This window comes from Colias croceus, chromosome 1 (genome assembly GCF_905220415.1).
Source record: "Colias croceus chromosome 1, ilColCroc2.1".
NCBI classification, from domain to species: Eukaryota; Metazoa; Arthropoda; class Insecta; order Lepidoptera; family Pieridae; genus Colias; species Colias croceus.
Window position 1 is genome coordinate 489579 of NC_059537.1, and position 16285 is coordinate 505863.

The window sequence follows — 16285 nt, forward strand, 5'->3', positions numbered from 1 at the left end:
GACACAATTAATAAATTGTGAGGCTTTGACCGTCTTTCGTTTATACCACCGAGCCGATGTGAACAAAGCTAAAGACACGACTTCTTTATAATTATTTTTTATCCCTTTGTTTGTTCATACAAAAATATATCCATCTATAATTATTATTCTATAAAATGCATTGTCTTGTCTATAAGAAAATTTGTTCGAAAATTGATGTTAAAACGCCTAACGTTAAATTACAATGTGCGCCAATTATTATTGATGTAAAACTTAATATTAATATAAGTACGGCTGTTCCAAACTGCAAAAGATACATATCATTTATAATAGACTGCTATTAATAAGAGATTCGTAATTCTTTTTACCATATTGTTGGTTAGTTTAGCGTATATACTATTGTATAAACTCTTTCTATATACATGTTGTGTAATTAAATTATAAATAGAAGAGGATGGGAATAAATGTGTGTTGTGGTGGTTTGTTGTTTTTTTTTTTTTTTTTATTTAACTGCCTCCTTTCCTTCCGTTATGATTTGAAATTTTATACAAGAGCATAATCATTAATTAACAAATTTTCACAAAAAGTCGGTTACGACACATAGCCCGTTTCCCATCTAATAGCTCTGAAAAAGCGCGGCTCAAGGAATTTCATGTCCTTCAAGAAATAAATGTTTATTATTGGTTATTATTATCCCACTGTATCTTATTTAAATGTTTTTTTTTTTTTGTTTTTGACGTGACAACGTCTTATAGTTCGATAGAGCCGGCTGCACGCACGAAAAAACATGACTCATGCGGCGTTACCTCGCTCTGAGGCGTTCCGTAAGGCTTGAAGTGCGAGCGAGAGCGCAGAACGAGCGACAAAGAAGCACAATCGGCCTTAAGACGTTCTCACGTTCAACTATCGTCAGTAAACCGACTTTACAGACAACTATTTTTTTTAAGATAATTTGATTCAATGGATTTGGAATAGAGCTAGAATCAGGGGTTAGAATACTTAATACCTACTTTTAAAATGACACACATAGTTATGCTATTTTTATAAATAAAACTATTTTTTTTACCGAAACATTTATTCAGGTGAAAAAAAAGAGAGCTATTAATTTTTGACAAGAGAGCGAAAGTGACTAAGATGCAATCTTTTAAAATGTACCTACGTTAGTACGTAGACCGTACCAACTACCTTTTTCTAAACTTGAGCTCTAGCTTGCTCTTGCTATGAATGGAACAGATCTATAATGCGATCCAACTAAGCTTAAATTACCTCGTATGTGTAGGTACCGTACATTTAGCTATACTATTATGTATTGTGTGACGTAATATAGTAGAGTAGGTACTTATGTCATAAAATAGCGATCATCCTATTCTTAGTTGAATCGCATGGTAGGTATAGTTTTATCAAAACCACTGGCTGCCCCAGCAGACGTTGTTTGCCCTATTGCCCTTTTTCGTGTTTTTTCTCCATAAAAACTTGCTTGTGCTTTTACAAAAATTGTTAAAAAATTGCTGAATTTGTCGAGCCGTTCTCTAATTTTACGCTTGGGATTTGGCGTTTCGTTAAATAGATCCATACTATATAATAATATTATAAATGCGAAAGTAACTCTGTCTGTCTGTCTGTTACTCAATCACGCCTTAACTACTGAACCAATTTACATGAAATTTGTTATAGAGATCCCACCAAAAACATAAATGTAAAAATTGGAGCCGAGTTCAATCGTTGACTTAATTTGCCAAAAAAGAAATGAGATCTAATTAATGTGTGCCAAGTTCTGCAGACAGTCCAGAAATTTATTTATAAAGATGTATTAAGTTCTTAGGTTGACTGAAAACTCAATTGTTTTATTTTCCCTTAGAGAACAATGTTTATTCCAAAATATAACTTTTTTAATTTGAATAATATAATTATTTTCACAAAGCAAACAACTAATGACCTATTGAACCCCATAATTTGATGAGGCTAGTTTTTAGAACTTCACAAAATATAAACAGTATGTAACTGTAATGTTCACTTATATTAATATTAATATTACGCAAATTAAATCATTTCGACCTTCGACAAAGCCTTCTTCCATTACACTGAAATTAAAAATAAACTAAACACTCATAAATAAAGAATAAAGAAATGTGAATTTGTAAAATTATATATTATTTTTAACTGTATGAGCAATATTTTTATTACAATTTTCTTTTATTTTACGTTTAATAATAGTTTTGAATAAAGAAATCATGCAATCGAAGTAATCCGCCCTAGCGATACTAGCGCGAGTGAGTGTGATGTCAGAGGCGCATCGAATGCACAATGGTACCTAGACTTTTCGTGCTAAAATATGTAAACTTCAATAATCTACATCTCAGTCATTTATTGATGGATTTCAAAATTTTTTTCGGCCACTGACTAGTTTTGATCTATTTTTTAAGACTAGTAAGGTGAATATACTATTTTCTATTTTTTTAAACTTTTCCATTTTTCCATACAAACAAAATTAATGTCATTGAAAAAAAAAAATTAAATACAAATAAATTCAGTATTTTCTGATTTTTTCCTTTGTACACTCACTATTACCTAGCTGATTACAAAATTTGAACTTTCTAGGTCATCTGGAAGTGGGTTAGGTTTTGTATATTATGTCTATAAGTCAGTCAGTCTTAAAAATTGCGATTTTTGGATATTAATATCTACGCAACTGTTTAATCTGTATTTATGAAATTTAAGGTTCTTGTTTATCTTGAGGTCCTCTTGATATGTACCAAATTTGGTTTATTTAACTTAAATAGTTTTCGAGTTATGAGGGGGTGAAAAGTGGCTCGAAATGGTTCGTGTAAATATACACACGGCTGCTGCTCGCCAGTTCTCTTCGCTTGAACTCGGCTTGACACGCTGCCGCGTGTCTAGATATTTTGATACCCGAGAAAGGACATATGAAAAATTATTTCGTTGTTAGATAGCCCATTTATCGGGGAAGGTTATAGGCTATAATATTAATTATATCATCACGCTACGACCAACAGGAGTGGAGCCACGGGGGTGAAACCGCGCGGAGCAGCTAGTATTTTATATGACGTGATATGGATAAATTCTACACTACAGTTCGTGCCCGTTCACTATATTATTATCTGTATTATAGTCGAAACTTGTTTTTTATCTGTTCCTTACGTCATGTAGACTCAAGTAGACTAAATGCTCAAAATGACAGTCATATTGGTGACATTTGATATCTGTCAGTCTATGAATTTGATATAATGGAGACAGACTACTTCTCTGAGCAAAATTAACAAGAATTAAATTTAAAATAGTCCAAAAAATACGGTTGAGTTTATTATTATATCTCTGAATATATATTGCGAATGTGAATGAGACTCTTTGATTATATTATTGTGTTCAAAGGTGTAGTATTAGAAGGATTTTTCCTATTGTTTTGATCTCGTTTGTGTCTCGTATATTGATTTATTGTAAGCTACTGACCTGTATTTGAGTATTAACGTAAAACTCGTAAATATTAGAACGCAATGTGTGCAATGTGTGTGCATTGGACTATCTAACGTGTAGAAACACACCTATTAAAATAATGAGACTTATGAAAGAAGATTGAATTCGAGTTTTTTAAACTTAAGTTAATTTTACTATCGTAATGGTGTTCAATTCACAATGATGACGCCTATAGAGGAAAAGAAAGATGAAAAAGTAAGTATTTCCTCCTCTACATCTTTTAAACATGAGTTATTTAAATAATGATTGGAATTCCTTTTGTTTTAAAGGAATTCTATTCTGTTGTATAAATAGTCATACTTCATAGACAGTTTAAGTTTGTTTTCACATTATTAGTTTTCAAATAGTTCAGTGATTATATAAGTATTACATATTATACATCCACAAAAGTAAGCAGTAATTCATTGTAGTGTAAATAGAGATACAATTCAGATCTTTTGCACAAAACTGCTGAAGTTTATCCTATAACATTTTTTAAAGTATTGTCTTATCAGAAAATAATTACTTACATTGAATACCATTTTAAAACAAGAGTAACTATCAACTCGTTAACTTTTACATAAGAGTCTAGATAGAGTTAATGAGAATCCATTAAAATTCTTGTGTATAAAACATGAGTAATTATTATCTGACAAAGTTTAATATCCAAACTTTAAATCAAGTTATTTACTGCTTTTTACATCAATAGCATGTTTTAGTTCATGCAGAATTAAAATTAAATATTGAAGGTTTAGCAAGCTGGTCTGTAAAGAAGGTACTTATGACAAAAATAACAACAATATAAACCTTAGTGATTAGATTATAATTACTATATACTTTTTGGTTTATTGAGTGATTATACAATTTTGTTCTAACAAGTATTAATATTCTGTATTAACAATTTGTTCAAATATTTAAATACTTATTGCTATTTTTGTTGAAAATAGAGTGACAAAATACTGATAACTAAAGAAACATGCATAAACTCATGAAATTATTTAATTGTAACAATTCTTGATAAGTGTACGAAGTTTGAATTAAAAACGGTCTATTAAAAGTTCTTAAAAAACAAGTCTAAAGGTTGCATACTAACATACAAAATATTGGTCAAGCCGTTTGTGCATTGATTAATTAAATTGTGCATTAAGCCCAAATACAATTGATACTGACACAGTGTAAATGAGATTATAAGGTTTCCAGTATTGCAGTCAAAGCCTTTTATTTAATCAAAATGTCACTCACCTCTTGTTTAAGAAGATTAATGCTATGTCGAGGGTATGCTAATTGTTAACATATGTAGCGATTTGATACAAATACAGTTTCTTCAAAATATGATTGTTGTATGGTGTATCGAAAACGGTAAAAGAAACATCCTTGATTATGGTAAAAGTTTATTTATAGAATACTAGCTTTCCGCCCTGGCTTCGCCCGCGTTTTCAAAGAAAAACCCGCTTTGTTCCCGTTCCCGTGGGATTTTCGGGATAAAACCTATCCTATTTGTTAATCCAAGTTACCCTCTATATGTGTGTTAAAAATAATTGGTTCAGTAGTATTTGCGTGAAAAAGTAACAAAAACACACAGTTACACATCCTCACAAACTTTCCCATTTATTATATTAATTAAACAATTAAGTAAGACACATAAGCAATACAAAACATTATCAGCTTTTGTCCATACTGTTAAATTCTTAAGTATAGTAAAAAGGTAGATTATACAATTCTTTTGCCGACTTACAGGCTGTGAGTTATGGAAAAGCTCATTTTAGCGATAGAATATGAACATAAATCTCTGAATGATTTATATTATAGCAAAAAGAAATAAACATGCTCCTTTATTAATCCATTTTTATTTGACTAGGATGATTTTTAACATCATCACTACATAGTATAAAACAAAGTCGCTTTCTCTGTCCTTATGTCGCTTTGTATGCTTAAATCTTTAAAACTACGCAACGGATTTTGATGCAGTTTTTTTTTAATAGATAGAGTGATTCAAGAGGAAGGTTTTAGTATATAATTTAGTAGGTTTTAGACAAAGCGGGCGAAGCCGCGGGCGGTAAGCTTTTTATTTATAAATAACAATAAACTCGATCTCAAATATAAACTCAATGACCATATCCCTTCTGTTTGGGTCAGATCCGGACGGGGATGGTGCAAGTGTCGGACGGCAAGTCGCGGCCGATGCCGGCGCGGCTGGTGCTCACGATGGACGCGGTGACCGTGCAGCGCGAGGTCATCGTGCCCGCGCCGGCGAGGGACAAGAGCGTGCCGCACGCTAGGGTGAGTTCACGTCTCTTGTTTGTGTCGGATCCGCACCGCATGGTGCAAGTGTCGGACAGCTAGTCGCGGCCGATGCCAAACTATCAATTATTTATCTGGGAAGAAAATTGATTAAAATAACTGCTTATATCGCAGACTAAAAGGCTACACACGCTAGGATACACGCGCGATTGACATTTTTAATAGGAGGCGCACGTAGGCTCTACGAGATTGGATGTAGAGCCCAAAGGATCTTGGTGTCTCATATTATAAATGAGGCATGCGATACCTACCTATTACCTCATCAAGGTATCAACATAAAACAGTTTTAGCTCAAACTTATTATTCAGAATGATTATTATGTTCCATGTATGCATAGGTATTGACAATAGCAACTTTGCATAGAAATCTACTTCAATATACGTATAGTACTGTATTCACCTGCGGCAATCTTGCGGCTGTCGTCAAGGACGCAAATGTCTAAGCACGTGCGGTATAACAATTCTTTACAGGCATTTAACCTAGACCTTAGGTCCGCGAATAAAACCCATAGTGACCTCCAGTAAATAAATGTTTTTAATATCACTCCGTATAAATAAACAATGTTTATTCTACAGAGATAAGATCTTTTTAATTATTTAAAAGGTTGCATGTTGCGCGGATATTATTAATTCTTTATTATCCAGCCTTATCAAAGGGTAACGGTCATTTTTTATTCACATTAAAGCCCTTGTGTGTAATTTTTAATAAATTTACCTGCCTACACTGAATGTTGAACCAGACCAGACTGTGGAAGTTTTCGGCATGAACAATAAGTACTGTTTTAAAATAGCTTCGTTATCACTGTTTACACACAAAAACAGGATTACAAACATTTTTGTTGTATAGAAATTCACTTGAGCTTATTTTAAAATAATAGATCGACATAAAAGCACCGTTTTTGGGTCAAAAGGTAGCACAACCGCGGGCAGTGGATTACTATAAAATAATTGGTGTTAAAAAATATATTTATCGCTGCTAAACATAACTCGACAAAATGTTGTTATGATTTCATACATTTTGCAGTTGTAATTATTTGTAATGTTATAACTTCATTATACACAAAAACCTCTCAACAACGTTTTTTCAAACATGCTTAATTCAGTTGAGTATAAAAAATCCTAAAACAGCTCGGTAAAAATTCGTCGCAGTGTTTAAAAATGCCAGCTCTATTAAAAATCTGATTATCGCGTCCTGTCTCGTCTGTGAATGACTCTCGTAATTTATTTTTAACGGCCGCTAAAAGCGTTGAATGCAGTACTTTATATAATTATAATTCATTCGTGACGGACCGATAAGGCTGCTTTCGGCCATCGTCACGTTATGAAATACGTCGTGAACAAGCGCTGCAGTTATCGTTGAATAGCTATTGCTATAAAAAACCATTGGATATTTACATTTAATCAAATCGTGGTCATATTTGAGTTGCGGTGTTTTATTCGTTCAAATTCATTGTTTGTTGAAAGAGTAGCCGAAAAGTTGATAGTTTTTTTTGATGCAAAATTTTTGTATTGTGTGCATTGTATGATCAAATTTCAGTTTTATTTGTTTACGCATAACATGTTTCCGTATACCCGTCGTTAGCATCGTAACTATCACACGCATGGATAGATAGAGCGCAGTTTTCTTTGAATCTCTCTAGAAAGTCTTGCTGTTAAGACGGTTTGTTAAATAGAAATAGGACTAGATGAGACTCTTTACCCCCATTGCAACCAGTGTCATGATTTCGGCAAATATTGTAACTCAGAGTACAAAAACTTGATTCCGGAAGATTTTGTGCACAACCAAAAGTTACGTTGATACTATTGATATCGAAATTTAATCCACCGTCTATCATTCTCATCTACAGACAATCTCCTAATTTAGTAAAACCGAAAACAATACAAATAGTTTTATTGTTGTGTTGTACTCTAATTTTGTTTGAAGCTTTTTATCTATTTTTAAGTTTTCCAAGTAAATATAATCTGTGCGTTCCTCTTAATGGACGTTTCACTTTTACATAAAGCAAGCAGCAAACTTTTCTTTAACATCTAAAGAACAATGTCCGTCACGTTGCGTGGCGTTTTGACGGCCTTTGTTGTTGCTTGAAATGTATCGTAGTTCTGCGGTACGACGATCCTTTGTAGATGCACTGCGTATTTAAAAGCTCTCGTGATGATACCTGTGTTTTAGAGACTTTTATGCTTATTAAATTTAAGTAGGCTATCTTCAAAAGTATGTCTGAATTGTCTGATTGTACAGAAATTTTGCTTAACTGGTTCGAAGAGGAGATTTTTAAACAAAACCTGACTTACCTGCTTATTAAAACATTGTTGATAATATTTTAACACACAATTAAATAGTTATTTATGATTAATACCAAAAGCGATGCCTCAAAGAATCTATCCAAAATTTTGATTTAGAATTCTAATATTTCATAACCTCGATAAACTTTCATACGTTTGATAAACGCGCGTGGTTATGATGTGAAGCTCAAAGTTGCAATGTGGAGTTATAACTTTATTACCGTTCGTTAGCTTTGTTAGGTTAAGAGTAGTGAACTATGCAATGCTTCAGTGCCTCATCCTCTAAACAATTTTATAAATAATTTAACATTTGATTAATGCCTCTATGGCTTCAGATTATAGAGAACGTAGACTCGTCGAGACAACCAAGACTTACTTAACAATTTTAATAGTATATATTGGTAAGAGATAATAATGCATGTGAATATTATGTAACAAATGCAGCCTAAAATACTTGTATAGTAATAAAAAAACAATTATAGTATAATTCATTTCGTTTTTCAGGAACGTATGGTCCAAATAACCAGACAGAAAGTCGGTGGTCTAGGCCTCAGTATAAAAGGAGGAGCAGAACACAAGCTGCCGATCCTCATCTCCAAAATATACAAGGACCAAGCGGCTGATCAGACGGGGCAGCTGTTCGTTGGAGATGCTGTTATCAAAGGTAAGATTTATGACGTATGCGATATTCTATATTGCCACTTTTGTAGCTTTAATATGATGGAAAACAGTTTTACTGGAAATAAGGATATGATACTTGAGCTCTTGGTGACAGTGAAAGCGTAAAGAAATCGACAGAAATGATATCGGAGAATATATAAGATGTTTGAAAACTTGATTGTTTTTTTTTTTTTCGGAACATTGCTGCACTAACAGCAAAGTTACGTTTAGAATAGTGCACGAAGCTAATGACCTGTACGCCTTTGCTGGCACTGAAACTTTGCATGCCTATTTTGCATAAAGGTGACTGACTGAATTTTGTTGATGCAGCGGTGAATTTTCTCCTTCAGTGCACGCGGTAGTTCGTGCGTAAAGTCATAGACGATTTGAGGTTGTGGAAGTTCAAGTCTTTTTTTTATTTTTAATGCCAAAGAGTTCTTTGTCTATATTGGTCTACTGTCTGTACGGTCCATCTGCTCGCTCCGGCTTCGCTCGTATCTATGTCAGGAACGATCTAGTTTTAATGGTGAATTTTTATGATCTTTCTAGTTATTTGGAAATTTATAAGGCACAAAAATATTTCCCTTTTATAATCTACTTCTTATAACTGTTGCTGAGAGTGACTTATAATAGGTTAACCTATAACCACAGCTAACTATTCAATGTCAAGTGGTGCCTGATTCAAAGATGGAGCACGTAGCAGGCTGTGAAGCCTCTTGGCCTATATTTAATTGTTAACGAGTTTTGTATTTTTAATAGACTTTAATAATATACTAGCTTTCCGCTCGCGGCTTCGCTGCGTAAAGTTCCTTCGTGAAAATGCACTCTGTTGAAGTTTTTTTTTTTCAGGACAAAAGAATTAATGTAGGTTAACTGGAACATAATATTTCATTCAAACTTTCAACGCTTACTCAGACCAAAACATTCACTAAAATATTAAATGTAGGTAGTGATATATTTTGAGTCACTGAAATAAAAAATCACGTGATTTCTTTGAAAATAAATCTCCTAAGAATAAACCTTTTTACATATTGAATTATTAGCAGTTCTAATTCTTAACCCGGTACGTTTTCTTCGAAGTCTAAAAAACAAAATGGCATACTTTTATTTGTTTTTGCTTGCACTTGACTTCGACCTTGACCTTAACTAGTGCAACGGTTTTCAGAGAAAATTCATTCATTGATGTTGATGATGTTCAACATTGGAGTATTGCAATGCTTAATATTGAATCTGCTTCATTCTTTTGTACAAAATGAACATTTCTATTGTTTTTGAATGGATTTTTTTGCAGCGGTGGTTGTAGTCGCGAACAAACAGAAACTTGATTTTGGAAAAAGAAGTAGCCTATGTTTGATTGTGTCTTCTACTATACTATTTTAATTCCATGAAGTCAATTTCATTCAATACGATGCTGTCATTTCGCCTTAAAAAAGTTACAAAGAGCAGAAGCGGACTTTCTTATTTATAATTTTAATAAAGATTATGTTATTAACCAATTCATTTATGCATAATTCTATTACCGTACAGAAATAGAGCATAGCGTACAAACGTAGCAGGCAAAACATCACAGCGTGCCTCTTCGTTTATGATAATCGTGCGAGCAATTATTCAAAATTTTAGGTCAGTGCACTACAGCGTGTCTATTTGAAGACTGCATTTGGTGTGTTTACAGGCGCTATCTTGATGGAACACGCGTCTTTGCTGTGCGATGTGAAACATCCATCTTTTTAATGTTCGGAGAATGTGCGATAGTGATGAAAATATTTGATCAAAGTCGATGTAGTAATGGGTTGGATGTTATGCTCGTTCTTTTATTATGGCACGGAAATGCTGTTTGAATATATGAACTTATACGCGTATCAATTTTGCGAAAAGCTTTGTGCCAAACAACCAATTACATCGTGCTTTAACTTAAATATCGTCATGCCTCTTGAGAAAAAAAAATCTGGGTACAATTTAAATACCTAATATTAATCTCTCATCGCATAATCATATAATTCAAAGCAAGAAGATGTCTATTTTGCTCATATATAAAAAATATTCGCCAAAAATTCCATTTCATATCGATCAAAACATTAAAATCAACATATTCATATCAAGGAAGAAAAACAGCTGCGTCAACTGAATGAAGCGACGGCATGACTTATATTATCCAAAACCATACCTATATCAATACATTATAAGAGTTATCGAAATAATTTATTGTTCAAACTATTTCTCCCTATATACCCTATTTATAATATTTTACAAAGAACTGTGAAAAACCAACATACACATTACACACGTCATTTTAAACAACACAATATCCATAATAACAAGGAATTTAATCTGTATTTATTCATATTACTTTGTAAATGGACACGTGCTTATAATTTAGATGATTATTGTATATTTAAACAGTACATGTCCAATATTCGGGTCCCTAAATTAGCGAAACTTTTAATATGCTGTCAAATTCGACGAAGATAATAATATTTATACTGAGTTAGAAATAATTAGTGAAATCGATTGTACATATATGTCGAGTCCTGCAGACTTTAGTAGCCCAGATAACCACAAATCGCTATTAATACTAACGATAAATATTCGCAGTGTCCACAAAAATTTCGATCAACTTGCTCTATTTTTGGCATCCTTAAGCTCAAATATAGATATTGTCGTTTTAACTGAGTGTTGGATAAACGGGGACAGTTTAATACCAGGCTTGAACTCTTATTCTGCCATTAAAACAAGTAAAAGTTTCAATCAAAATGATGGCGTTATTGTATATATTAAGAATCATCTGAAATATACTTTTTCGGAACCGGAAATGGAAGGTGGGTGTTGGCACCATAAATTGGATATTGATAATCTGTGGTACACACAGCGTCATCTGGCAACACTATATTTCGGGAAGACATCTTTGATTTTACATTGGTCTTATACACGGCATTCTATACAATCCTTTTCTGTTAATTACTATTTACAATTGTTACATGAAATAAAATATACATTGAGATTAATTGCTTTCTATTATACAACCCGACATACATAACAGATTGGCGACGAGGACGGAGGAAGTGGAAATTCAATACTAATAATCAAGTGAAGAACATCATGCGTACGTCGACCCATGTGCTCCTAACACCTTTTCCTTTGTTCCAAGGGTTCCACATCCCGTGATGATAACCCGCTTCACAACCTCCTTTTTTCCTTTACAATAATATACAATACATTACAAGTACGCAAAATGGAACAGCAATTGGGGCAAGTATTATCTCAAATGTTAGAAACTATTCGAGGAATTCAAGTACAACAAGCGCAATTACAACAACAATTACAAAATACGGATAAATCGGTGAGTGGAATTACATTACAACCATACGACGAAAACAATGAAAGTTTCGCATCGTATTTACAAAGGTTAGAAAATTACATTAATTTAAAAGGAGTCGCAAATGATAAAACAAAATCACAGATTTTTCTGAACTGCATTGGTCCTAAATACTACCAAGTTTTACAAAATATTACAGCACCTGATTCTCCGAAAACTAAATCATATTATGACCTGATACAATTATTGAAAAACCATATCGCACCTGAACCCGGTGAAGTAGCCCAACAGCACAAATTTTGTTTAAGACAACAATACGAATGTGAAAGTATTTCGAATTATGTTGCTGGTTTAAAAGAACTAGGGGGAAAATGTAACTTTAAATGTGCGAGCTGTCAACACAGCACATTTGAAACTCATCTGCGAGTACAATTCATACGAGGTCTCCGGAGTACAGAAATAAAAGAAAGATTACTACAAGAAAGCTCATCTACAAAGGTTGATGATTTAATTAAGATTGCAATGGCGATTGAGACATCAAAAGCTGAAACAAAAGAAATGTGTTCTGGCCAAGTAAACATTAACAAAATTTCAACAAAATCAAATCATTTCAAAATTAAAACAAACATACAGCAACCTACAAAAATAAATACATACAAAAGAGAAAATATAAATAAATCATACAATTCATATCACAAGAAGAAGAGAGAAATAAAATGTTTTCGCTGTGGCAAAGAAAACCATACAGCAAGACAATGCCGTTTGAAAGATAAACTATTTTGCAAGAAATGTAAGATAAAGGGACATATACAATCGGTATGTTTCAAAGATCAAAAACAACTTGACTTAGTACAGGATCAATTCACCGAGGAAGATGAAATATATGAAATACATAAGATATTTAACAATAACATACACAGTGATAAATTTAACATAACCTTATTATTAAATGGAAAAATACATACTTTGGAACTGGATACAGGCGCTGCAGTTACTACATGCTCAACAAATTTTTATGAGAAATATTTTAGTAATCTGAAACTTAAAAATACATCAGTAAAGTTAAGAACTTACACAGGAGAAATAATACACCCATTAGGAACTTGTAATTTAAATATTCAGTATAAGAACACAGTTATTGAAGGAAGAATCTTTGTAATTGACCGCGAAGTAGACACCGTAGTTGGAAGAGAATGGCTTAGAAAATTGAACTTAAATTTTGAATTAAATACAATATACAAAGAAGAACAAGACATAACAGAGAAAGAATTCAAATATAAATTACAAACATTATTAGAAGAATATAAAGAGTTATTTACAGAAGAAATAGGTGAAATTAAAGATTATCAAGCAGCATTTAAATTGAAAGAAGGTTCAGTTCCAGTTTACTTAAAGCCACGCCCAGTACCATTTGCATTGAAAAATCAAGTTGAGGCAGAAATTGACAGATTAGAAAAAGAAGGCATATTAGAAAAGGTTACATACTCACAGTGGGGTACACCAATTGTCCCCGTGATGAAACACAATGGAAAGGTACGACTATGTGCCGACTACAGAGCTACATTAAATAAAAACCTAGAGAATGACAATTATCCAATTCCCCGAGTTGAAGAGATATTTTCAAAGCTCAGCGGTGGTAAATATTTTTGTACATTGGACATTAACCAAGCGTATTTACATATGAAGACAAGTGATGATACAGCAGAGATGCAAGCCATAAGTACATGTAAGGGCACATACAAAGTAAGAAGACTGATGTTCGGTGTGAAAATAGCACCAAATGTTTGGCAAAGATACATGGATCAGACACTACAAGGATTAGACGGTACAGCTTGTTTTTTCGATGATATCGCTTTACAAGGACATTCATACATACAATTACTACAAAGAATCCGAAAGGTATTTAATAAACTTAAAGAATGTGGATTACATCTAAACAGGAAGAAGTGTCAATTTTTTCAAAAATCAGTTACATATTTGGGACATAAAATAAATGAAAAAGGATTACACCCTACAGAAGAAAAGATAAATGATATAAAGAATAGCCCACGTCCCACAGATGTTACATCTCTACGTACTTTCTTAGGAATGATAAATTACTATCAACAATTTATATCTAATTTGGCATCTAAACTAAATCCTTTATACAAGCTATTACAGAAAGATACAAAATTTATCTATACATATAATAAAATCGTAGGAAAGTCAAAACTGTACATTGAATATTTTTTTAAAAGAATACCTGGGCCGTGATCTATAATCGATATAGAAGCCAAAAACATAGTTTTTAGAATTTTTGTCTGTTTGTCTGTTTGTCTGTTTGTCTGTTTGTCTGTTTGTCTGTTTGTCTGTATGTTTGTCCGAGCTAATCTCGAAAGGTACTGCATAGATTGACTTCAAATTTTGCATGAATATTACTAACAGGTCGGGTGAGGCTATAGGCTACATATTATCAAGCTATCACCTACGGGGGAGGAGCTGTGAACCTTTATTTTTCTTACGTATTCCGTGTATTACGACAGCGTACAATCTAAAGACTCATGTTTAAATGTTGGTTTCGAGTAAGCCATGCTATTATCTAGCTTTACAAAATAAAAACTATGTCATTTACGTAATTTGGGCAGAGAAACAGTTTAATGAATTTAGTAGTATAAAGACAAATTAGAAACAGCGCCATCCATTGAATGTTATAAAAATCAAATCAATTTACACGTTAACTATTGGAAATTAATAATCAAATGACGCATATATAAATGTTGTTTGACAATATCTAGATTGACACTATAAAAATTATGCCATTTAAGTAACTTGGGAAGAGAAACATAGCTTAAAGAATGTAAGTTGTATAATGTTAATTTTGTAACAGCGCCATCTATGAGATTTCGTAAAAATCAAATCAATTTACATGTTAACACTACTGAACACAATGTTAAAAATTAATAATTTAAATATAATTATGTTATTTATTTATTTAACTCTTTAACCCATATCTTCCGTTCCCTATAAGATATATTTCGTGTAAATAATAAACTACATTTTTTTAAAGTGAGGGTAGATGTTTATTATTTTAAGTAAAAATAGACACCATTATCTACAGTTAATCTAATGATTGTGTTCCAAAGAGTATACTAATATATTGTTGTGTTCATTAGTTACAATTTTAAAAATCTTCGTGTTTTATAAATTTACTAGCTTACCGCCCGCGGCTTCGTCCGCTTTGTCTAAAACCTAATAAATTATGTACTAAAACCTTCCTCTTGAATCAGTCTATCTATTAAAAAAACCGCATCAAAATCTGTTGCGAAGTTTTAAAGATTTAAGCATACAAAGGGACATAGGGACATAGGGACACAGAAAGCGACTTTTTTCATACTATGTAGTGATATTTATAAAGCAATTGAATGCCATAAAACCAAAAATATCAAATGCAATCTTCGTGTTTTGTGAATTTTCACCATCATGCGTTCCCACAAAAGGTAAGTTGTTACTTACAGGTATTTATTGAAATGAAATGAATGATTCTTTTATTATTTTGAGGTGCATTGGGAACAGAAGTTTTTGATAAAATTTTATTTGTAAGTAGCTTTTTTTATAGATTTACAGTTAACTTTTGATTTTTTTATTTACAGATTCAATGCTAATAAAATTATATCGCCTTTGGAAGACGATTTCTGCTGATATTTTTACTACACCACTTGAAAATTGATGATTTGATGATAAAGCATCGAGGATTAAGTGGAAATTAGTAATCATCCGCTTCGTCAATTTTTGACTGAAGTTAATGTCCAACGTCCAATGGTTCAATCATTGGAAGTATCTCGGGAAATTTTGGAGGATATTTTTCAGGAAGGAGAGGAGGGGCAGCCAACCACATATCAAACTACTACGTTTTAGTACCGAAAAAAATTTTATTGCCAAATGAAACGTAAATTTTGCACTCACAACTTTACAAGTAATGTTTTTATTTTGACTTTGCGGTTATCTGATTATAATATTTATCGTTATGGCTATCGACGTACCGACCGTACTGGGATCAGAGTAGGTACATGATATACAGTTCATCATCCAGGATTGCTTAGAGCATTTTCACACTGAAAAAGATGTTTTCTTTGAATCGTAGTTGCTTCATTTATTTATTTTTAATCATTTTACATAATATGTTTTATATTTAATAAATATATCATTTTCATTATTTAAGTAGATAAAATAAATTATGTAACGGTTTTATAAGAAAACACATTATATTTGTTAGGCGACGGTGATTTCTTCCAGGCAAAAG

General features: G+C 32.5%; 1 protein-coding gene across 1 annotated transcript in view; it reads left to right on the top strand.

The window, feature by feature from the left end:
* The first annotated feature begins 3234 nt into the window (after positions 1-3234).
* LOC123700817 (gamma-1-syntrophin) overlaps positions 3235-16285 on the top strand; it is a 29149-nt gene continuing 16098 nt past the window's right edge. The window contains exons 1-3 of the mRNA XM_045648194.1: positions 3235-3666; positions 5587-5730; positions 8538-8697. Of these exons, the coding sequence (XP_045504150.1) occupies positions 3631-3666; positions 5587-5730; positions 8538-8697 (340 nt within the window). The 5' untranslated portion in view covers positions 3235-3630. The remainder of the gene's footprint in view (positions 3667-5586; positions 5731-8537; positions 8698-16285) is intronic.